Genomic DNA, 23,052 nt, shown 5'->3' on the forward strand with positions numbered 1-23,052 from the left:
ACAACAACGGATGCATACAAGCACTGTGTAAATGATCGCAGGCCCTTCGTATTATTTTCATTCGATTTTCAGCAAGTGGAAACTTGATTTCTTCCTTAGAATCGACCTACCCAACCAACATGACGACACCATCCTCCCCCGTCCTCCTCCCATAATCTCGCCAATCGCATTCGTGGAACTACCTCCTCGGAAAAAGAGACGTCATCGCTAGCCAATAGGAACGCTGGAAAGTGACGGCATGGCTAAAAATAACTCAACTGAGTCACGGGATAAAAGAAAGGAGCTCTCATGTTAGCTCGACATTCGTTCGGTAACAGCCGTTGAGGAAGGAGCAGTCGTGTACTTAGTTCTGAGCGGACGGCGAGTGCGGTGTGCTCGTTACGTTGACGTGTTGTCATATATCGATCGGTTGTGTCCTGCCCTGTGTGCGTCGGCGGTTGTAGAAAAGTGGTGACTCACTCGGCGGAGACGTCGTAACCTGTGGGGGAAGTTCGCTTTGTGTTTCAAGCCGTTGGTGTTTTCGGGCAGTAGCTGAAGGGGCCCCGTACCCATTGGATGGTGCTGCATAGCATGGAACCAACGTTTTACGAAGACGATCAGTATTTCACCTTCAACGTAAAGAGCGAGGACGGCATTGACATGGGGGAGCACGTGACTCAGTTGAAAAAGAGCATGACCCTCGACCTCAAGGGTCAACAGCGAGGAGGCCGCGGAGTGTTCTCCCAAGCTCCAGTGTTGTCCTCCCCGGACCTCAACATGCTCAAACTCGGCTCCCCCGAGCTGGAGAAGCTTATCATCGCTCAGCAGAATGGACTCGTGACAACAACTCCGACGCCCACCACCCAGATACTTTTCCCAAGAACTGTCACCGAAGAGCAAGAAAGGTAAGCAAGTTTCGTAAACACTCCTTTAATCATACATGAAGCGTTCATGTTTGTTTACTTATTGTTGCTTAGTGTCGGTAATCTTATTAAGGGAGAAATAACCAAAGCCGAGTTTAATGTCAAGAGTTAATGTGTAATTCGTGAGATTTTAAGATATATTACTGCCACTTTTCCTTATTTCATTTTTGTTAATATAGGGCGGGGTCTTGGTTGTGTACTTGTGGTGTAGTTACCTCTATTTACCTTTGGGAACAATGACGAACACCAATCGGCTTTTCAGCCTTTTTGCTTTGAATTGTATCTTTAGTGACTGATAATTACGGAATGAAAGCGAACCGCGCGCTCGGCGTGTACTCGCTGGCATCTCACTCCTTGTTTGCCAAGACGCCTCAATTGACATGGCTCTCTCTCTCTCTCTCCCTCCCTTCCAAAGGTACGCCCGGGGCTTCGTGGACGCGCTCAACGAGCTGCACCACAGCGACTCGAGCCAGATGAGCGGCGCCCAGCACAGGATGGCCGACACGGACACGGAGGACTCGTCCAACGACGGAACCTCGCCCTCCTCCTCCCCCGCCTCCTCCGTCACCTACACCAACTTGGAGCCCACGCAGGGCGGCTACCAGCACCATCACCACCACCTGACGGGCGGCGGCCACGCCGTCTACGCGCCCTCCAACGTCGTCGTGGTCAAGGATGAGCCGCAGACGGTGCCGGCGTCGGTGGGCGGCGGGTCCTCGGCGTCATCATCGCCCGCCCAGCTGTCCACCTCCGTCTCACCCATAGACATGGAATGCCAGGAGCGCATTAAGTTGGAGAGGAAGCGTCAGAGGAACAGGATAGCCGCTTCCAAGTGTCGCAGGCGCAAGTTGGAGCGCATTGCGAGGCTGGAGGACAAGGTGAGGTTGCTGAAGGGCGAGAATTCGGAGCTGAGCGGCGTGGTGAACAGGCTGAAGGAACAGGTGTGCGCCCTCAAAGAGCAAGTGATGGACCACGTCCACTCCGGGTGCCAGATCATGGTGTCGTCTCACTTTTGAAGAGACGGCGTGATGCCCGCTGTCGTGACGAAAGCCTCCTCCACCTCCTGCGCGAGGCGGAAAAGCGGGTTGGGCGCTGTCGTTTTAATTTATTGCTAATTAAACGCGCCCTCCGCCAAGTGTGATTTCGTGTCGCCGGGGGTCCTCGGACGGGACACGGCAATGAGTTTTGCCCTGTGTTTTCGTTTTAATCGGGGATTCCTCCCCATCGCTCTCTCGGTGATTATTGAAGGGTTACGGGTGGTTGCCATGTTTGTGAAAGGGAGTCGATCATGAGGGGTAAGGGTGTCAGATGTTTGCCCTTTGCCCACGTGACTCTTTGGTACCCCCTCACCCCCCGTTGTACCCGGTTTTCGGTGAGTGGAACAGCTGTCTCTGAATGGGAGAGGGTATTCATAAGGGGTTATCCATTTAAACGGGTGGGTTTGTTGTAACTTCTCCAACACACAGCGTAACTAGCCTGTTTACAATGCGATGAGCAATAATAGTCACTATGCCCTGTATTTGTTGATATGATGCATCCGTTTTCACAAGATTTCAATTTGCATGCAAATTGCGGAATTGTTAACTAATTGATGCTCAACCATTTAAAGATGTTGAGAGGTGACAACCATTCCTTTCAAACTAATTCTCAAGCAATAAAGCACGACTGCCTAGTCGCGAGATGTGTCGGCTGTTGCGATGGAGATGTTTTCTTTTTATACCTTTTTATTAAATATTTCTATCTACTTATGCGTGTGAGGAGGCTGTAGTCATTTTTTCTGTGACGCAGGGATGCTGAAGTTGCTACAGGCATCCGCGTAAATGTGACCGTAGCCACTAGCGCGTTCCGCAGGCGGGGGAGGGGCCGATTAAAGCGGTCCACTGCGACGAGGCTAGCCCGGTCTCGCCCGCGAGGCAGTGCTGTTTGCTCCGCGAGTTTGCGCAATTGCTTCTTTCCCCTCCTCTCCGCCAACACCCCTATCCTCCACCCCTCTCTCTCCATTTCCTGAAACGGGGCAGTGGTGTCCTCATTGGGTATGTGATACCAGCGTGCTGGGAGTATTAAAGTTATTATTATTATTTTTGAAGCGAGTTACAGTGGATAAAACCAGCGCGACTTTTGCGTCCCGCAGTAATTTCCATTTTCACGCTGAGATTCGCTTTATACTTTTCTTACGTGAAAGTTTGAAGTACCTATGTCTAGTCGCAAATAATTATTTTGAAAATAAGGATGACATATACAATATTATATATTCGTAAAAATGTAATGTTACTGCGATCTTTTTATTGCGCATGTCGCTGTTGATAAGTGATAATTGAATTTTCTATGCACCAAATTATAATGTGACATAGTCTTAGCGTAATTAATGCAATAGTTTTGTAATGATTATGTATCTCAGGACATAAAACTTTATACAACTATATATATTATATATACATGAATATATTTTGTAACAGAGCTATTGGGTCAAATTGAGTGTCGGTGCAAGCATTTGACGCTTATTTTTTGAGAAGGGTAAGAAACCCACACCAGGAATTTGTATTCTTTCAATGATAGACCCATGGATATGTAAATAATGCTTTTTTGTTACATATTAATTTGCATAACTCACTTTGTGTGAATCTGCAAAGATGAACAGTTTCAATGTGGCAAATTTTCTTATTGTGAAGTTTGAAATATATTTCTGCTTCAGTGAATGTTATATTTAATAATGTTGAATGATCTTGAATGTAGCTTAAATGAATTTTTTTACGGATGAATTTATTTTTCACAAATAAATTGCTATGCAAAAGTATTTTGTTTTTTACTTCTGTATCTATCTTGAACTGACAAGCTTCACCCTTTCATCATTATCCTTAAGATTGAGTTTATGGTTACTTTAAAAGAAGTACGAGTTTTATCATGAGTTATTTAATTCACAAGAATTCTGTGTTATGTAATGCATCATGTATGTGAGTTGTATTTGTAACACATCTTAATTTAATGATTGGCCAATTTTAATATCCACGTTTATGAATTGCTTCTGGAGTTATTAATTAGTGGCAATCCCAACACTTAAGTAAGACTCCTTGAATTTTGATTCATTCAGTATATTTACTTCAGCAAAAGTCATTATCGTTCACTATTCATATTGATAGTCTACAGTATTCACCCTCATAAATATAAAACCCACTTTTTAATAGTCACCTTAACAATCTCTCTCAGAAAATTTGAATGAGATGGACAGAAGACCAGCAATTTATTTTACAGCAAACATTTTCAAAATACTGGGAATTCAGCTAACAGAGTGTACATGTTTTCTTTGTCGAATTTAAGAAAGGTTATGATTGTATTAATAGAAGGAAAGTGAGGAAATTTTAAAAGAAATATGGAATACCATTCAAACTAATTAGTATCGTTAAAGCTTATATAATTGACTTCAAAAGAAATGTCGGAGTTAATGGGGAATTTAGTGGTGCCTTAAATGTTCAGGCAAGAGTGAGTGTTTGTGGTCCTCACCTATTCAGTCTTGCTTTTGGCGAAACTCTTGATGAGGGACCGGAATAATTCACTCAGGGGTGATAATTGAATATCAATATTTGAGCCTTTGCTGACTGTTTGAAAAACTTATAAAAAAGGAAAAAAAAAAGTTGGAATTATACTTAGGGAAGAGAAAACCAAATACCTTGTGGTAAGCAGAGACCCAGATATTTTTAGATTTTCTTTGACAGTACATAGCCATCTTTACCTACCAATGGTGCCAAGTACGTACACAGCAGATGAGAGTAACAATTAAGAGAAATATTTAAATTGGGAGTCCTGCAGAGAAATAGAGGTTATTGGGTCCTACAAAAACTGTTAACGGGTAAGATTACACAATCAAGGTTCTAAAAGAGTATGATTTCATCCAGTGGCATAACTATGGGGGGGATGAGGAATAGATCCTCCCACAAAGTCACAGAGAAACAAAAAAATATATTTGAAACGATTGACCAGTTTTGACATGTAATAACTGCTTCTTTTAAACATTTCGTACCAAAATGATGCAAAATGCATTTCAACGCATGCCCTTTTTCAAAAATTTTCCTGGGCTGGATTGCCTAGGAAAGGTGTCGCTATCCCCCCCCCCCCCCCCCAAAAAACGTCTACCTAGTTGCACCGCTGATATTATCTATTGCATTGCATGGATCTGGGATGTAGACATTGAGTTAGAATTCATAACAAGATTTTAGTCTTCGAAAACAATATACATACTACGCATGACGTACCCAGCGAAGGGCAGGAGGGGGCAGCTGCACCCGTAGAAGCTAAAATCCCAAATATCTTTTAGGAAAATAATATTTTTTCAAGCAAATAATTTTAAAAACTAATAAAGAAGTGTTACGGATTCCTTAAAATGTTGGCTTGTCCCCCGCCACCTAGTTTTGATCCTGGGTACGTCCTTTATACTACGTGCCATTCTTGGCCCGATGTGTGACCAAAGCATCAGAAGTATACGGACCAACAGAGAATGAAAGAGTCCCATATCAAGATCCCGATATCATTGCCCCAATAGGGTGGTTTCCTTTTATTTTTTTATTGCCTAAATCGATTGATTATTAATCCTGGAGTAAACATTTCACACTTTTAGATTTTTAAATGACGATATCTTTTTTTCGTGATTAAATGAAAAGTGAAAAATTTTCAAGCGCGCGAAAACGGGACGGCTAAGTATGAATGCTGGGAAAGCCCGTGTGACGTCATTCTGGTTCCCGCTGCCGCAAAGTGAGGTGACCTTGGGGCGAGGACATGTGCGCCGCTAGGCGTAGGCTGCTGATGCAGGCTGCTAGCAGGTAGCAGAGTACCCTGCTAGCAGGTAGCGCTTCGCTTAATTATGGATTATTAATACCTTATCAAACGAAGGAAACTTTCCGACCATAGGCAGTTTTACTAGGTGATTATCAAGAGATGTTTCCCTGAGCCTTGTGCCTCATGCATGCATTGGTAATCTCAGAAGATGTAAAACTCCTATCTACTCGTATAGAAACTAGGTCGCTGTGACGTCACGTGGAGCGGCATCGCATGGGCGCCAATCTGGCCTTTTTCAAATGAGGATAAAATTGACCATTGCCATTCGTCTAAACTGGGATTTCTAAAACCAAATAATTTGAATATTATGAATACACTAATGGTGGGTAACGAATCGCAATCAATGCCTTTCGTTTTCTCTGATCAAGGAAACTACCCTATTTAAAGCAGAAGTTAAAATGGGCTGGCCGCGTGAAGAGGAGGGAGATGGTCTCCACACTGAAGATTGTGACAGAGAATCTTCCACGAGGCATAAATACAAAGGCTTAACGTAAAAAAGGGGCTGATGCAGGACCAGAAAGGATATCGGGCAGCTGTTGGCCAAAAAACCTTGTGGAGTTTGAGGTAAGGTAACATTTCTCATAGTAACACGGAAGGTTGGTATTCGATGTGGCCTTGGCTGAAGGTTACTGCGCAGGCAGTATGCACGTACTGGTAAATATTTACTTCGAGGGCTGTGGTTTCAATGCGACGCTTCATTTTTCAAGGTTACACTGATTCGATCATACTTGTAAGGGGCCATCCATTAATTACGCGAGGCGTTTAGGGGGGAGGGGATAAAGCCGGTTCTCACCCAATCTCACGCGGAGAAGAGACGGGGGGGGGGGGGGGGGGGGGGGGGGTCCTGGAAAGGATAACATAATTTTTTTTCGCGAGATGCGGCGTAAAATGTGATTCTAGACTGCGATCTTAGTCATCTTAAAAACTAGTCTTAACTAATATTACATAAAAGCATTTAAATATATTTTTATAAAGAAGGATTTGGTTCTTTCCCGATCCAACGCAATGAATCATAGATGAACGTATCTACACTGAATATACTCAATTTGAACAATCTCTCGTGAGATTAGAGGGAGGGGGTCGAGTCAAATCTCACGATGGGGGGATAATAAAAACGTCAAAATCACCTCACGTAATAGGGTGGTTTCCTATTATTTTTTATTGCTTTAATCGAAAGATTGTTACTCCTGGAGTACGCATTTCACGCTCTTAGATTTTCGAATGACGATATCTATTTTTCGCGATTTAACGAAAAATGAAAATTTTCAAGCGCGCGAAAACGCGACGGCTAAGTAGGAATGATGGGAAAAGTCCGTGTGACGTATTTCTGATTCCCGCTGCCGCCCTGTGAGGTGACCTTGGAGCTAGGTTTTGAGCGCTGATACGACGCAGGCTGATAGCAGGTAGCACTTGCCTTAAATAAGGATTATTATTACCATATCGAACGAAGGAAACTTTCCGAACTTAGGTAATTTTAATAGGTGATTATTAAGAGATGTTTCCCTGAGCTCTGTGACTCATGCATGCATTGGTAATCTCAGAAGATGTAAAACTCCTATCTACTCGTATAGAAACTAGGTCCCTGTGACGTCACGTGGAGAGGAATCGCATGGGCGCCAATCTGGCCTTTTTCAAATGAGGATACAATTGACCCTTGCCATTCGTCTAAACTGGAATTTCTAAAACCAAATAATATGTATATTATGAATACACTAATGGTGGGTAAAGAATCGCAATCAATGCCTTTCGTTTTCTTTGATGAAGGAAACTACCCTATTTATGGACCGCTTTAAACAGGTACGCCTCTTATTCCCTTCCCATTGAGGCAGTAGGTACCAGCGCGCTGCAGCGTAACATTTTGAATGTTCGCGCGCAGCGCAGGAAATGTTCTTTCAATGCTTTTTTTATTGGAGAGAACTATTAATTATTGTTTATATCTTGTTGCAAGCCTCATTTAATGCGCCAAGTCAATTTCATTTAAAATATTCATGCAATATGGGAAGCGATAGTATTATTAAGACGTAAATTAGGGTAATTATTACTGGAGAACAACAAAAAAAGTATGGTGGTTTCATATGGTGTACTTACAGCAGACTTCGAGAAACCTGAAAAATCATATATATATGATGGAGAGAAATTATGTCACGAAAATGGAAACCTGTACAGACTCCACACGTCGTGTGTCATTTTTGACCTCTATTTCGGTAACTTCCCTTGGAGCAATATCCATGAAAATTGGGCACAAGGGCCTGAGTTGCAAAAGGTCTTCTCACATTTGTGATAAAAAACAACATAAAACAATTTCCGTGCGAAAGATTCTCTTAATTTTAATATGAAATTAGATGATTTAGGCTCCGTAATTCACAAAGCAAAACGAATGTAATGATAACCGTATTTAAAATCTTGTGTACTTTTTAAGTGTTCGAGGGGTGGGGGGAGGCACGCACCCCCCTAAAACCCCCTGAATCCGCTATTGGAGGAAAATAACCAGACTAATGGCAAATAAAAATCATTCTGATCGACATATTCCATTTAACAAGGTGCTAATTAATTAGTTGAAATGAATGAATAGTGAATCACTTCACAAGCCATCAGTAACAATTACTCGATAGCTATGATAATTACTGTAGCGAAATTTACGGTACTAACCCAATTATTAGCGCCCAAATGAAATCAAAAGATGAATCACGCACAAAAACAGGCCTACTAATTTTAAGGAGATTACAATCGAAGTTTGAATGCTACGGCGAGATCATCTCGGATAGTGATATAAAAATGTCGGTTAAAATCGATATTTAATCGAAACGAAAATCTCGAATTTTGAACAAAAATCGAAATTTGAACTCGTATATCGAACAGTCGTAAAAATTCGACGGTTGTTTTTTTTTGGAAAATAAGAGTGTGTGCAAAAAATTATTATTATTCATTCTACAATAACTTAAAATACACATTTGAGCAATAGAAAAAATTCCAAATGATCTACTTACAATTAGAACACGTGCTTTAATCTTTAGTAGTAAAAATAACATGCACGCACATTTAAGTTTTGGGATCACCGCTTGAAACAATGTGGCTTATCTAGAAATCCTAGAAAGATCAGCTGGTTGAGATGCTTTCTTGATGATCGAGCTCGTATCTTTCCAATTTTACCGGCCGCAAAAAAGTCTTTCACAGGGAATGGATGAAGTTATGATAGGCTGGTAGTGACGCTGCAGATATCAAACGAAATGCTCAAGATCGAAGTCGAAGAGGTTTCGAGTTTGGATCGAAACTCGATTATTATTGCTCGATCTCTATCTGGAGCCTGTTTTAAAAGCTCAAGGGGAGGGGGGGGGGGGGGCAGGTCGTAACCCGGAAGTCCCCTCCAACCCGTGTACCCTACGCTACTGTATTTCTGGCTTCCATCATCTGACTCTTCATAGTTATCTATGTCTGAACTCTATTTATTTAAGTACTAGCGGGACTAGCCGTGGTGATAACTTTTACGGAGTCACCCGCAATGCACAAATTGTGCGAAAAATCCGCAGAGGAATAATCATTCGCCTCGACCGGGATTCGAACCCGGATCCCTCGATTTTCGTCCACAAATTTCCACAGGGGAGAATGACGCCTCGGTAGCTTAACTGGCTAAAGCACTCGGCCGGAAATCGAGAGATCCGGGTTCGAATCCCGGTCAAGGCGAATGATTTTTCCTCTGTGGAGTTTTCGCACAACTCTATCTATGTCTATCCGTTATCTATGTCCGAAGTTGTGAGTTTCCATTCCTGTATTTACCCTGCAATGTGGTCATATCTAGTTTCTTCATCTGAAATAATATCGTTTTCCAAAAATATGCAGACACCCACGAGTCCCAGATAACGGATGGGGCCGGATCGGTGAAAACTTGGAAGGTTGGCGCATGAAGCAACGTGCATCCTTTGCCTTCACGGCACCAAAGGCCGACGAGGACGGACGCTGACGCGACTGAGCTGCTGAAGCTGGAGTCTAACTCCAGGAGCGAAAGCCCAATCGTAATAAAAATTAGCGGATGAAATGGATTGAGGTAACTCACGTCCGCATGTTGGGGCCTCGGAGTGTTTTTTGCAGGAATGGCAAGCGAAACGAAAATGTTTCATTTCGACCCGGAGGGAAACGAAAATATGAGGTCTAGGTTTAGTTTCGTTCCCGCACGAAATTGAAATCACCAAGGAGTTTAGTTTCGACGCGGGACGAAACTTTACTCCCGGGAAGGAAACTAAATTAATCGAAACTCCGCCGCTGATAGTTAAATTTCGATCCCAAAAGTTGAGTGGAGGGGGATAAGAAGGAATAATTTCGACCCAATACTTTTAACATAAGTGTAGAGAGATCAAAACACTTAGCTTAAAAGACGAATGGCCATTTTGCGTTCACCGTTCTCCTGTTAGTGGTAAAAATATGAGCGGCCCATGAATCTAAAGTAATGGCGGTAGGCCGAACCTCTACTTCATTCATCCATACTTCGTACTCGGTGTGTGTGGGTCGAAACTGTAGAAACCAAACCGTTAGAAGGTGAAGCACGTGGTCCCTCCGGTGCGAAACATATCTGCGTTTCGTTTCGTCCGAGAGTTTTAGTTTTGCTTCGATCCGAAGACGTTTTGACTCCGATTTCGTTTCGACCCTCAATTTAACTCCCCGGGTTTTTTTTCTTTTTCCTTTAGTTTCTACATTTCGCTCCCGGGAACGAAACTATTGAAATTTTACTGGTTTTGACTTTCGTTTAGTTTCACTTGCCATCCCTGGTTTTCTGTCCGACTCAGTGGCGTGGTTTTTCATCTCTCTAGATTCATATTCGGACTAACCGTTTCTGTACTACGGAGACGTGACTACGTTGCAGAGTAGATTTATTGACTTCGCGGTTGTTGCGGGGAAATTCTGGGAGGATTTGAATCCGCTTAACATCTACGCCATAGATACCTTACCAGTTGCCTGACAAAAGTTGATACTGGATTTTTTTACAGACAAAATTTTTAAACAACGACTTTGTATTTAACCCATTTATTTCTAAAGAGATTCATTCACTGAGAAAAAATAAGCAGGGGAAGTGGCAGTGGTTGTATCTTCGTGTCCTTAGCGGCGAATTTCTGCCAAATTTCTGCTGAGTAAAATTCCCACTCATAGTATGTCATCATCATCCTCACTGGTCAACAATCCTAGGATTGGTTTGACGCAGCTCTCCACTCAGTTCTCCTATCAGCTAATCTTTTCACACCTACGTATTTCTTCTCTTTCACATCTCTCTTTACTTGTTCCATATATTTTGTTCGAGGTCTTCCTTTTCCGTTCTTGCCTTCCACTTGTCCCTCGAAAATTGTCTTCATCAGGCCATCATATCTCAAGATGTGGCCTATAAGGTTGTTCCGTCTTCTTATTAAGGTTTTCATGAGGCTTCTCTTCTCTCCTACTCTTCTTAGGACTTCCTCGTTACTAACTCGGTCGATCCATTTGATTTTCATCATTCTTCTGTAGCACCACATTTCAAAGGCCTCTATCCTTGCTTTCTCCGCTGCGGTCATTGTCCATGCCTCACCTCCGTATAGGAGCATACTCCAGATGTAGGTTCTTATGAATTGTTTCTTTACTTCTATATTTAAGTTTCCCGCTGTAAGCAGGTCTCTCTTTTGGTGGAATGCTCTCTTCGCCTGGGCTATTCTGCTGATAATTTCTTTCTTGCTTCTCCCATCACTAGTTATCTTGCTTCCCAAATAACAGAATTCATCCACCTCTATCAGTTTTTGCCTCCCTATTTTAATGTTGGTCTTGACTTCTTCTCTTCTGCTGCATACTAAGATCTTGGTTTTCTTCGTGTTTATTTTCAGTTGATATTCACCCATTACCCTACCCATATTAACCAGGATATTTTTCAAATCCTTCTCTGTTTCTGCTATAACAGCTATATCATCGGAAAATCTTAGCATGCTAATTTTTACTCCATGGATATTCACACCCAATGCCTTTTCTTTGATTTCATTAATTTGATTGATTTAGGCGGGATAATAATCCGGATCACCGGAATACCGGAAAGGTATGCTACAAGTCACACCACCAAGCCATCTTCTTGTAAGGTATATCTCAGGCTGGGTTTTACCGAACACGGTGTTGACGTTTCAAGTCCACGCCGTGTCACAGGAGACAGAGGTCGTGTTTACTAAGCCGCTGTCGGAGAAATAAACCCTACTTTGTCGCAATTTTAAAACAGTGCATCAAAAAAGTAATTTTGAACGCAGTCACGCGCAGGATGAAAATATGTTTTCATGCTTTGAAATTCATCTGAAGTACTTTCCCAATTCCTGATCGTAGCCAAGGGTTACAGAATCCCCTTCAACAGTGATCCCCTCCCCTGCCTTTCAACCCCTTCCACCAAGCCAACTCAATACTAAGGAACTGGGTACCTACTCCGAATTCCCTCGCTCACGCCTTATACTAGGTTTCCCCCCTCCCCTAGATCATCACGAAAGGTATAGCACAAAAAAACGAACAATCAGGATAAAAAGAAGACGTATCCTGGATATGTGAGTGTTTTCTTGTTATCAAAAAAATAAATATAAACGCTAAAATACCAAAGAATGCGAAAACTGAATCGGAATAAATATATTACTTAAAAAAATAAAACAGTTGTTGGATAATAACTCACCTTACCGGCTGCAAGTGGATGGATTTGTTAACTGCGAATACGAATACTATAAATTTCATCATAAACGTTATCTTTCCTCCTGACCATCTATTTTCCTCTCTAGCAAACGAATTAGTGGACAGCGATAATCACAGTTTCTTTTCGATATTTTTCTCTTCTTTTTGTTATGATGTTCCAGCTGGTGGGTTAATTTTCCTCTGAGGGAACACCATTTTCATTGTCGTACTTAGTTACTGATAATTTTTTCTTAAATTCTCCCATCGATGGGGATTATTTTCCTAAAGTAGCGGAATTCTTCCTCTACCTCTATCTTCCCGTTTTCCATGCAAATAGCTGTGCGCCATTGCCAATATCTATCTGCCTGGCGCAATGCACTCCCGTCCCGTTCTTGCATCTGTCAGCTGTTCCGCAAGGTCGGATAGGTGACCTCCTCGGGTGATGGGCTTGTATGCTGCGAGTTACCGTTTTTCTTTGCGAAATGCGCCGGTGTTACCCCGCTGCTCACATCCCGTTTGTCCAATGCGAAATCCCACGCATTTCGCGTGCATTGCAAGTGTTAAAACTATGTCCCTCACTCTGCGATCTACCCAACCACATATTCAATGCAAGGAAGTTGTTAGTTATCGAGTGTTTAATGATGATAAATTCTGGGATGTTCGAGAGAAGACCTATCTATCCCGTCTATTTCTAATGACGTATTACCTACGTATTTAGAACTTGCCATAAAATCAAGACAGTTTTTCAACATGGAATATTCCTTGGTTTGGAGTAGAACCTTTTCAAATTTGCGGGCATTGAAATATGTCAATTTTGCACCGGTATTTTCTCTAGATGAGTGAATACCACCAAAAACAGAGATTAATATACATTCCTCCGTTACCAATTGAAACTGACATTCTGCACTTACCCCAATCAAGTCTAACGCACTTAGCGTGCCAGTGTCATATATCATAGACCTTCCGTCCTCCATATACTGCAGAACATGAGTTCCAGAGTGCAGGGGCGCAGCTAGGAATTAAGGCTAGGGGGGGTTTCAGGCACAACTAATACTGGGGTGTCTGGGGGTATGGCATACCCGCCAGGGTAAGCGGGAGGTGCGAGGGCCCTCCGGAAAAAATTAAGATAAATGGTTAAAAATGGTGAGTTTTACGGCTTACGGAGGGATATTTTATTAATCCTTACACTATTCTATAAGTATTATTAATCTAAATAAATAAAATAGATTAAACGTAAAACATTGTCTGAGCTCTGGGGGGTTTTTATCTCCCAAAACCACCCCTCGCTGCGGCCACTGCCAGAGAGAGGACCGTTCTACCCAAATCTACCTCTCTCCTGGGGTATACCAGATGTGACCTTTGCCGTACCTGAACCAACGCCATGTAGAACTACCCTTTCCTCGCGGTTGTTTAAGAAATCCCTCAATACAACAAACACGGAATGTATTCCATAGGCTTCTAAATACCTAATAATTTCCCGAGCGAAACTTTACTGAAGGCTTTATTAAAATCTAAAACTATCTCGTCCGCTTGAACGTGCCTTTCTCCAGATGAAAGAATGTCTGGTAGAAAGAGGGCTTGCTGAGTCTCTCACGACCTACATTAATGGAATCCATGCTGATTTGCACATAAGAAGTATTCGCCATCAAAATACCTCACTGACACTTACTCAGATGAAGACCATGTGATCTACTATAGGGTGGTTTCCTATTGTTTTTTTATTGCCCGAAAGATTATTACTCCTGGAGTACGCATTTCACGCTCTCAGATTTTCGAATGACGATATCTATTTTTCGCGATTAAATGAAAAGTGAAAATTTTCAAGCGCGAGAAAACGCGACGTTTAAGTAGGAATGCTGGGAAAATCCCGTGTGACGTCATTCTGGTTCCCGCTGTCGCTAAGTGAGTTGACCTTGGGGCGAGGATGTGTGTGCCGCTGAGATGCTGGCTGCTAACAGGTAACGCTTGGCTTATACCTTATCAAACGAAGGAAACTTTCCGACCATAGACAGTTTTAAAAGGTGATTATTAAGAGATGTTTCCCTGCGCCTTGTGCCTCATGCATGCATTGGTAATCTCAGACGATGTAAAACTCCCATCTACTCGTATAGAAACTAGGTCCCTGTGACGTCACGTGGAGTGGCATCGCATGGGCGCCAATCCGGCCTTTTTCAAATGAGGATAAAATTGACCGTTGCCATTCGTCTGAACTGGGATTTCTAAAACCAAGTAATTTGTACATTATGAATACACTAATGGTGGGTAAGGAATCACAATCAATGCATCTCGTTTTCTTTGATGAAGGAAACTACCCTGTTAGGGAGATAGATATGAGGGATAAAGGTCTATAGTTACTTCGATCATCTTTGTCACTACTCTTTGAGATAGGGGTGATGCTCGAAGCCACACCTCGCGTCGTCGCTCTAATGGGAATTCCCTTCGACTCGTCCTCACAAAACACCTTCAGTTTCCATTTCGTCTCCAGCATCCCTCCCCGTGCAATTTGGCCGTCCTTCTCCTCTCGCCTCCTTTTCCAATGCTTCCTGGACGCGATCCAGACATATGTTTTCACGCGTTTAGGCTTGCGTCCAAGTGCATTATCCCAAGCCACAGCGGGGGATTTCCGCTTTTGATGACAGGCCCACACGCCATTTGTTTAGCATCGCTTCCAGTTTGCGATCGAGTCCGTCGCTTCCTTTAATCCAGTCAGATATCGACATCTACATAATACATCCCTGCAAGCCACCTCTATGGCGTTTGGCAGGGGGTGACCAATCACCGGCATGCAGCATTGCAAGAGAATCCCCGCATGCACACATGGCGGTCTTAAAAACATGTTATGCCTAATAAAAAATTTCAAAAACGTTTACACATTCATGCATAGGAAAAACTTAATATCGGTTTGTAATTCCCATGGTAAACCAATGCAAGGATACAGGAATGGAGAAATGTGAATATGAAATGATCCGTCATGGCGAGTGGCCCCGTTAATTTTATTAATCGAAAAACCGTTGTCATCCCTTAAAAGTGCAAGAAAAGAATGAAAATTTAACTATCTCTGTTTTGCTGTCTATTCCCTTCATTTTATTCTAGTGATCGCGTTTAGCATATTACGACGGTAAACGAAGGCTATCCATGATAAAATATGAACAACAAATTGTAATTTCCACGTTTAACTATATAACTCTACTGCCAACGATTGTTTCGACACTCTGTTATATATTATACTTTGTAAATTACCATTTTTTGTTTACATTTTATCATGGATGTATTGGATTTTCACCACGTCAAGCCGCCCATTCTACTGCAGTGCTGCCTCTCGTAAGAATTTTTAACGTTATAAAGTAATGTCTCGAGAATTATTTAAAAAGAGATTTAAAAAATAAACCATCACGTAACTAAATGACGTTCCCGAATCTACAGAAAAAAGTTCCCATGCCGGGAATCGAACCCGGGCCTTCTGGGTGAAAGCCAGATATCCTAGCCACTAGACCACATGGGATACGTGCAAACTGGGCAGTTTTAAATCAAGCGTCCCAGAAAGTAATCAGTTGGACCGCCCGATCGTAAAATGATATTTGTGCGGTGTTGCCAATGGTTCCAGGATTGCGCCTCGGGTTCGCGCCCTTGATTTTTCCGTTACGAGATATTTTGTGATGATCGGTAATACAGTTCATCCATTTTACTTCATGCATCCATAAGAATACTGAAAAGTACTGTCCGTCATTTATAATAATGCCGTAGACAAGCAATAAGATTCGTAAATGAAAATTTCATCCCAAAATAGAATAATCAAAGCAGAAGAACGATATCATTTAACTTTTCACTAAAACCTAAATTTTAACAAAGATATTAATATAGTACTCATTATTTTTCTATATTACTGGAGATGGCTTAAGGATAGTTTTAGGTATTTTGGATGTTTTTCAAGAAATATGAACTCAAGGATCCTTCCAGGGATGTGTATGAGCTCACACCGCTTCCTGGCATGTTCATGTGTTATGGCCTTTTATTTCGATGGCTAAGGAGGCGTTAGCGTATTGCATGCAGCCTGTCGGTGAATGCTCACCCCCTGCCAAACAGCATTGAGGTGGCTCGCAGGGCATTATGTGGATGAATGTATAAACGAAATCATTTATATTGATTTTGGTATGCCCAGAGTAATAAGAAGACGAACAAATTATATCGCTGAAGTTGCAAAGATTTTCTTTCACAGTGGTGGCTTGCGCGGTTCCTCTTAGATGTAGGCGTGTACGTGTAATCAAATTATATTTACTATTACTCCTGTGGCAACTCAAATCCAATCTGGCTGGTTTTTGGCTTCGTCGTAATAAGCGATGGATTCAGAAAATGATTGGACCAACCGTCCTCTCTTCGGTCCCTGAAAACCTATCGCTTTAGCTATCATTCTGAGGAACGAAAAAATGTTCGCGTGTTTCAGGCTAAACCACAATAGTATACATTAGAGACGCCTACCAATGACCGTAGAACATAGAAAATAATGGCTAAAGCAATCATTTCCCCAATCATTCATATAATACAAGCTTCAGTAATCACAGGACATTTTTTCATTCAAAATAATTCATTACAGTTCAACAATAAAGATTGAGCCACTGTTTTAACTAGGCTGTTTTATAAATGCTGCTAAAAAAGTTAAGCTGTCATTACGTTCCGGCAAAGAAAGGAAGACGAGGAGTAACAAATAAAGAAAGACTATCACAAATATGACGCATATAGAGTGACCTCTGAAAGCAAAGAATCATGAGATTACGTTCGCATTGATGCTAGAGTTCATGAAAGGTCAAGGGCTGTTGGTATCGAGTCGAATAAATTATTGTACTACTACATTTATTACTTCTGAAAATCACATACGGCAGATGGAAAATTTTCAGCCCTGGTTGAGGCAAAAATGATTGTGTTATTTCGCTCTATGGATCGTTTGTAGAAAATGTACGTTAATATTGATAGAGGTGGGCGTATTTTAATCGCAACGGGTTGATTCTGGTTTTCCATAAATCTAGAATGCCCATTAATTTCACTGGGCTCGAAACAAGGGATTGCTGGTCGCTATGCAACGCGCTCGGGAGCAGCTGTAGCTCTTCCGGGACGTCGTGGCCGACTCCCATTCATTATGTTACAATGGCGCAGCAAGGGAGGGTCTTGGGTGATAAAACCCCCCCTAGAGCTCATGGAAATATTTAGGTTTAATCCATTTTACTTAAAGGATTAGGATTACTTATAGAATAGTGCTAGGAAAACCAAATATCCATCAGAAAGCCGTAAAACTCGCCATTTTGAACCACTATTCTTCAAATTTTTCTGGAGGAGGGCCCCCAAAAACCCGATTACCCTGGCGGGTATGCGTTACCCCAACACCCATAAGTATTAGTGGCGCCTAAATCCCCCGACCCCTAGCCTTAATTCGTAGCTGCTTACCTGTTATGTTAAATGGGGAAATGCATAACATTCCATTGAAAGAATAGTCCTTTTTTTGGAGCAAAGAATCTTGTCTGGGATGTAAGTAATTCATCTTACCAATCGCAACCTCGTCCAACATGTACTTATGAGTAGAGAACTCATAAGTCTTATTGTTAGTCATAAGGAGAACTCCATTTTCCTAATTACTTATCAGATTGTCCAACTCGTTTAAGTTAAGTTGCCCATCGTACCACCACGACACCAGGATTAGGGTAGTTTCCTTCATCAAAGAAAACGAAAAAGGCTAGATTGGCGCCCATGCGATGCTACTCCACGTGACGTCACAAGGGACCTAGTTTCTATACGAGTAGATAGGAGTTTCACATCGTCTGATATTACCAATGCATGCATGAGGCACAGAGCTCAGGGAAACATCTCTTAATAATCACCTATTAAAACTGGCTAAGGTCGGAAAGTTTCCTTCGCTTTATAGGGTATTAATAATAATTATTTAAGCCAAGCGCTACCTGCAAGCAGGGTACTCTGCTACCTGCTAGCAGCCTGCATCGTATCAGCGGTCAGACCCTCGCCCCAAGGTCACCTCACTTTGCGACAGTGGGAACCAGAATGACGTCACACGTGTTTTCCACAGCATTCATACTTAGCCGTCGCGTTTTCGCGGGCTTGAAAATTTTCACTTTTCATTTAACCGCTAAAAATAGATATCGTAATTTAAAAATCTAAAAACGTTAAATATGTACTCCAGGTGTAATAATCTTTCGATTTAGGCAATAAAAAAATAATTGCAAACCACCCTACTTATTGCAACCTGGATGGACGACCAAGGGTCATTTTCTCCGATTGTGTTTTTTTTTTAGCACCATGCACCCTTATGACATCAATTCCTCCAATTTTTTCGTATATTTTCATGATGAATTAGACCATGATAGAGCGAATATAACTTGCTATCAATTATATTCATGTGACAGAAACAATTTTTAGTTGAACCCAGAGAATTGAGATAATACTACGACTTAGGCAACACGAAATCAAGTTACGCCCCTGTGCCGAAGAATTGCATTGAAATGGAATAAAAGGTTTCAAATATTGATTCGGAAGTTTTATTTAATCCGTGAATAAATACTCCGGATGTTCAAGACATCCTGATCTTAAGGAGAGGTAATGGGAGAGGAATAGCTATGGGTCAAAATGACGCAAAGCCATCTTTCTGGGCATAAAACCCATTTTAAAACTTCCTCTTAGAGATTATGAAGTTTTATTTCCATATGAACGCAGTAAGAGCAAGTCTCAACAAAGCCGCTGGATTTCATCGGAATACTAAATGAGCTGATAAATATGATATTTATGAAATAATGCTGGAAGCTTTTTTTTTCTTTATAAAAATACTATTCTTCTTTCTTTACATGTTTTCAATATAGCAAGAGAATCAATACACTCTATTTAATAACTCATCAAATTCAACAACTCCATAGCAACCGTACCTGTGGTCAATATTACAAATGGTAGCTTTGCCAATGTCAACAAAAATGACCTTTTAATCTTAGGGTTCCTAGGAATGAATAGTTGGTATACTGTTTACCTTACATCCTCCTGGCGTATTAAAAACCTTAAATCTATCCACAGTTCAAGACGGCATTCATGTTGGCGCCGTTAAAGGCAGAACTGTTAACCCTGAAATTCGATTGGGCTTGCATCAAAATCCTTCACAGTTGTCTTCTCGCCGCGCGTTGTGATAGGCATGCGATCTCCTCTACTTCCTGGCTGTGTCCACCTCGGACAACATTTGCGATATGTGTGTGCGGTGCGTATAAATAAAGGAGTGCGTTTCGAAACGAAGCTATGGAGACGGAAGGTTGCTCCGTAAACAAACGCACCTGTGTGTTCTCCCCCTCCCCTCTGGCTTCCATCGCCTCTTTACCCCTCCCCCTCTTCAGATTGTTGTAATAATGAAGTTGGAGGGGGGGGGAGGTATTTTGCTGTTTATAGACCTTGAAAAATCCTTCCTCGGATAATGGCGCTCGCGATGCAGGGATTGTTGTCTTATTATATTTTTTTCCGCGTTTGACCGAGAGGGGTCTACGATGTTATCTCTTCCTCTTGTCGCCATCTTGTCTCGTCAGAAAAAGATGTTTCGTCTGAGCCACTATAGACTCGGAGGCTGCGCGCTAGGCTCAGATTTATCCAACTGTCTCCATGCATATATTGTGGATGGTGTCAACATAAAGGCGACAGATGAAGTGAAGTACTTAGGAGTTACGATAGCTTCGAACCTATTGTGGGGAAAATATGTAAGAAACATTATTGGCAGATCCCTAGGGAAGCTATGATTTGTCAAGCGTGTCGAGGAAAGATTTTCACATGAAAAAATAAAAGAGAGTTGCTATTTCACACTCCTTCAGCCACACCTTGAATATTCCGGGAGCATACGTGATGCGGTGCAGTGAGACTTCCGTGAACTTGATAAAATACTAAGAAAAGTTGTGCGATTCCTCAAAAACTGCTACGGGCGCACAGAAAGCGTTACATGCATAGATGTTAAACGAATTAGGCTGGCAGCCGCTGGCGACTCGGAGGCTGCGCGCTAGGCTTAGATTGCTTTAGAATATGAGAGTACATAGAGTAGAATATGAGAGTACCTTTCAGATCTACTACACGGAGAAAATCATATTAGAGCCCCATGAATGTTAAGGGGCGACAGATGATATATTAAGAGAGATATTTTGTTGCACGGATAAGTATGGAAATTCATTTTTCCCCGCACAATAAAGGAATTTAATAAATACAAAGCGGGACTTCGTTAAAGCTTTTATTTTTTATTCGTTAAGGGCTGGTGCCCTAACACCCCCCGCCACACGCCGAATGAGGCGGCTAACGGCGAAATAACTGATGTAAATAGCAGGGGAGGAGATGAGGGTTTTAGAGGAGAAAAGGGAGATGATAATCTTGGGAAGCAAACTTTTAGAAACTAGAGTTGACCAAACGAGTACTCTTCCGATTTTGTTTACAACGCAACAACTGAATAGCGATTATTTTGAAAAATTTTGATTACGAGCTATCTCAATTTTCATTGCACTAGTGATTCATATTGGTTTAAGCGTACAGACAAGGTAATGTCAATAATCGCACTTTCGTCGGGCTCCATACTTTAGTTGAGTATTATATTTGAGAATCTGGAACAGCGAGAATCGATTTCATTGTTGAGATTACGATATTTGGACGCACTAATGCCCCGTTCAATTTACGATTGTCCGAGCGATCGTCCCAACGATAGTTGGCCGAACTAGCCGTGTGAATGCATGTCCTGACAATAGTTAATGTAGTTCCGAACGTTGTCACTTTGCGATGGTTAGGCGCTGGGAGACCGGAAGAGAAAGAGAAAGCGACAAGAGAAAGACGAAAAGTTCGTGAATCTCCCTTATGCCTTGTCTACACTACACACTTAACTTAAGTGACTTCACTTAAATATAATCTTAAATGTGGTGCGGTAGCTACACTTGAGCTTTAAGTCGACTTCAGCACCGTGATTGTCTATATCGGGAAACAGTTATGTTGACAGATGAAGGTCTAGGAGAGCAATTAGTGATTCTTTGATCCAAAGCGACTGTTATTTGAAATAAACTTCCAAACTCCGTGAATTAACCATTTTGGATTCAGAAGGTTAAAAGGAAAGACCGATTTCAGTTCCTGAGGGAACGCTATATGGCGAGAGGTGATGGAGCCAGAGGAATTTAGAATTACTAAGCGTGACTTCGTGGAATGACATATTCATAACGTAAACAAAAACACTTATTGCTAGTCAAATTCCACTGCTTTATTAAAACCATTGATGTTAAATTTCAACCATTAATTCCTCCCACGTCCAATGAAATCGCCACATCTTATCTCCCTCGGAATCCCTAGGACTAACATTAAAGCCCTATGCAATAGTTTCAATAACAGTGTGTGGGAAGTTACTGAGTGCATTCGTTTACGTTATTTTCGATTATGACACCATGGAAAATAAACTGTTTTACCGGATCCTCTGCCGTCGTCTCATTGTCAGTCTTAAAATTCCTTAAAACGTTTCTAAGTTTTATAAATCGAGTTTCACCGTGAGCAACAGGCATAGCAATCAGTTTTCACGGAAATAAAACCAACAATAAGATGAGAAACACTACAAAATAAATTCGTCGAATAATATCCCCAACACTAGAAATTAACTAACGTAATAGAACGCTCAATAACCACATCATACAATACAGCACAACTTAGAACATAATCAACGGGATGATGTGAGATGGGTATTTATGTGCCATTTACAACACATGAAGAGCTTCAACCGTGCGGAAACAGTTGCCTACGCAATTTAAGTTGGGTTCTAAGATGACTTAAGTGGAGGTGTACTTAAATGAACCTGGTTACACCTACACTACCAACTTAAATACAGAGCCAACTTAAGTAGTCACTTAAGTTACTAGTGTAGACCCGGCATTAGCTCTATTATTTTCGTGGATTTGTCCAAGCAAGGAAGAATATGAGCGGAAGAAAAATTATTCGTTAAATACTTGTTGAACAAAGTAATATCTTGACCATGCATTCCTCAGCAGGAATTTTTCGTTCACTTTAGATGTCAGCATTAGAGGGCAGCACAGATTTTAATCATCGTTGTGTGAATGCACGATAGTTCCAACGATTGCTGGAACAATCGTAATCTAACCGAGGCAGAACAGCGAGTATCGATTTCATTGTTGAGATTACCGATACTTGGACACACTGAAGGAGGCCTTGACATACCTTCCTCGGATGATGGCGCTCGCGGTGCAGTTGTCGTCTTTTATTTTTCCACATTTGTCCGAGAGGGGTCTCTGTATTCGTATTACTCTCTCTTCGTCGCCTCCCTGTCTCGTCCGCTTCAAACAGCATGCAGCTGCTCAATAGCAGAGGGATGGGGGAAGAGGCGTTGGGGGCAGCAGGAGAAGGGGGTGGGATCGTTAGGGTATGAGGGGGGAGGGAGGGGGGAATCTCGCTTCGCTCACAATCAGTTGGAAGGAGAACAAGGAGTCTTCGTCTGCGAATCGCACAATAGGGTTGTTCACCATATTTTTTTTATTTAAGAAATCGAAAGATCGTGCTTCAGAAGGAGCAATGACAATAATATTATGCTATTTTCTTCATTGTACATGTTTAGAGAAGGCTTTAAACAGTGACAAATTTAACGTTACGCCAAAAAGCCCTACTTCCATCTTGAATTGATGTG

The 23,052-nt window shown here is 41.8% G+C and overlaps 1 protein-coding gene and 1 non-coding gene across 2 annotated transcripts; one reads left to right on the forward strand and one right to left on the reverse strand.

Moving 5' to 3' along the window:
• The first annotated feature begins 295 nt into the window (after positions 1-295).
• Positions 296-3,693, forward strand: LOC124157984 (transcription factor AP-1). The gene is made up of 2 exons (XM_046533118.1): positions 296-884; positions 1,318-3,693. The coding sequence occupies exons 1-2, from the start codon at positions 556-558 to the stop codon at positions 1,916-1,918; spliced, it is 930 nt and encodes a 309-aa protein (XP_046389074.1). The 5' UTR covers positions 296-555; the 3' UTR covers positions 1,919-3,693.
• A 12,114-nt stretch (positions 3,694-15,807) lies between these two features.
• Trnae-uuc lies at positions 15,808-15,879 on the reverse strand. Its single transcript has one exon. It is a non-coding gene; the product is annotated as a tRNA-Glu (tRNA).
• Between the last annotated feature and the right edge of the window lie 7,173 nt (positions 15,880-23,052).

Source organism: Ischnura elegans, chromosome 4 (assembly GCF_921293095.1).
Source record: "Ischnura elegans chromosome 4, ioIscEleg1.1, whole genome shotgun sequence".
NCBI classification, from domain to species: domain Eukaryota; kingdom Metazoa; phylum Arthropoda; class Insecta; order Odonata; family Coenagrionidae; genus Ischnura; species Ischnura elegans.

Excerpts from the sequence above, each read along its gene's own strand:
- LOC124157984 (XM_046533118.1), top strand. The coding sequence starts at position 556 with ATGGTGCTGCATAGCATGGAACCAACGTTTTACGAAGACGATCAGTAT. Across the intron at positions 885-1,317 it reads GTCACCGAAGAGCAAGAAAG|GTACGCCCGGGGCTTCGTGG; the intron begins GTAAGCAAGTTT and ends TCCCTTCCAAAG.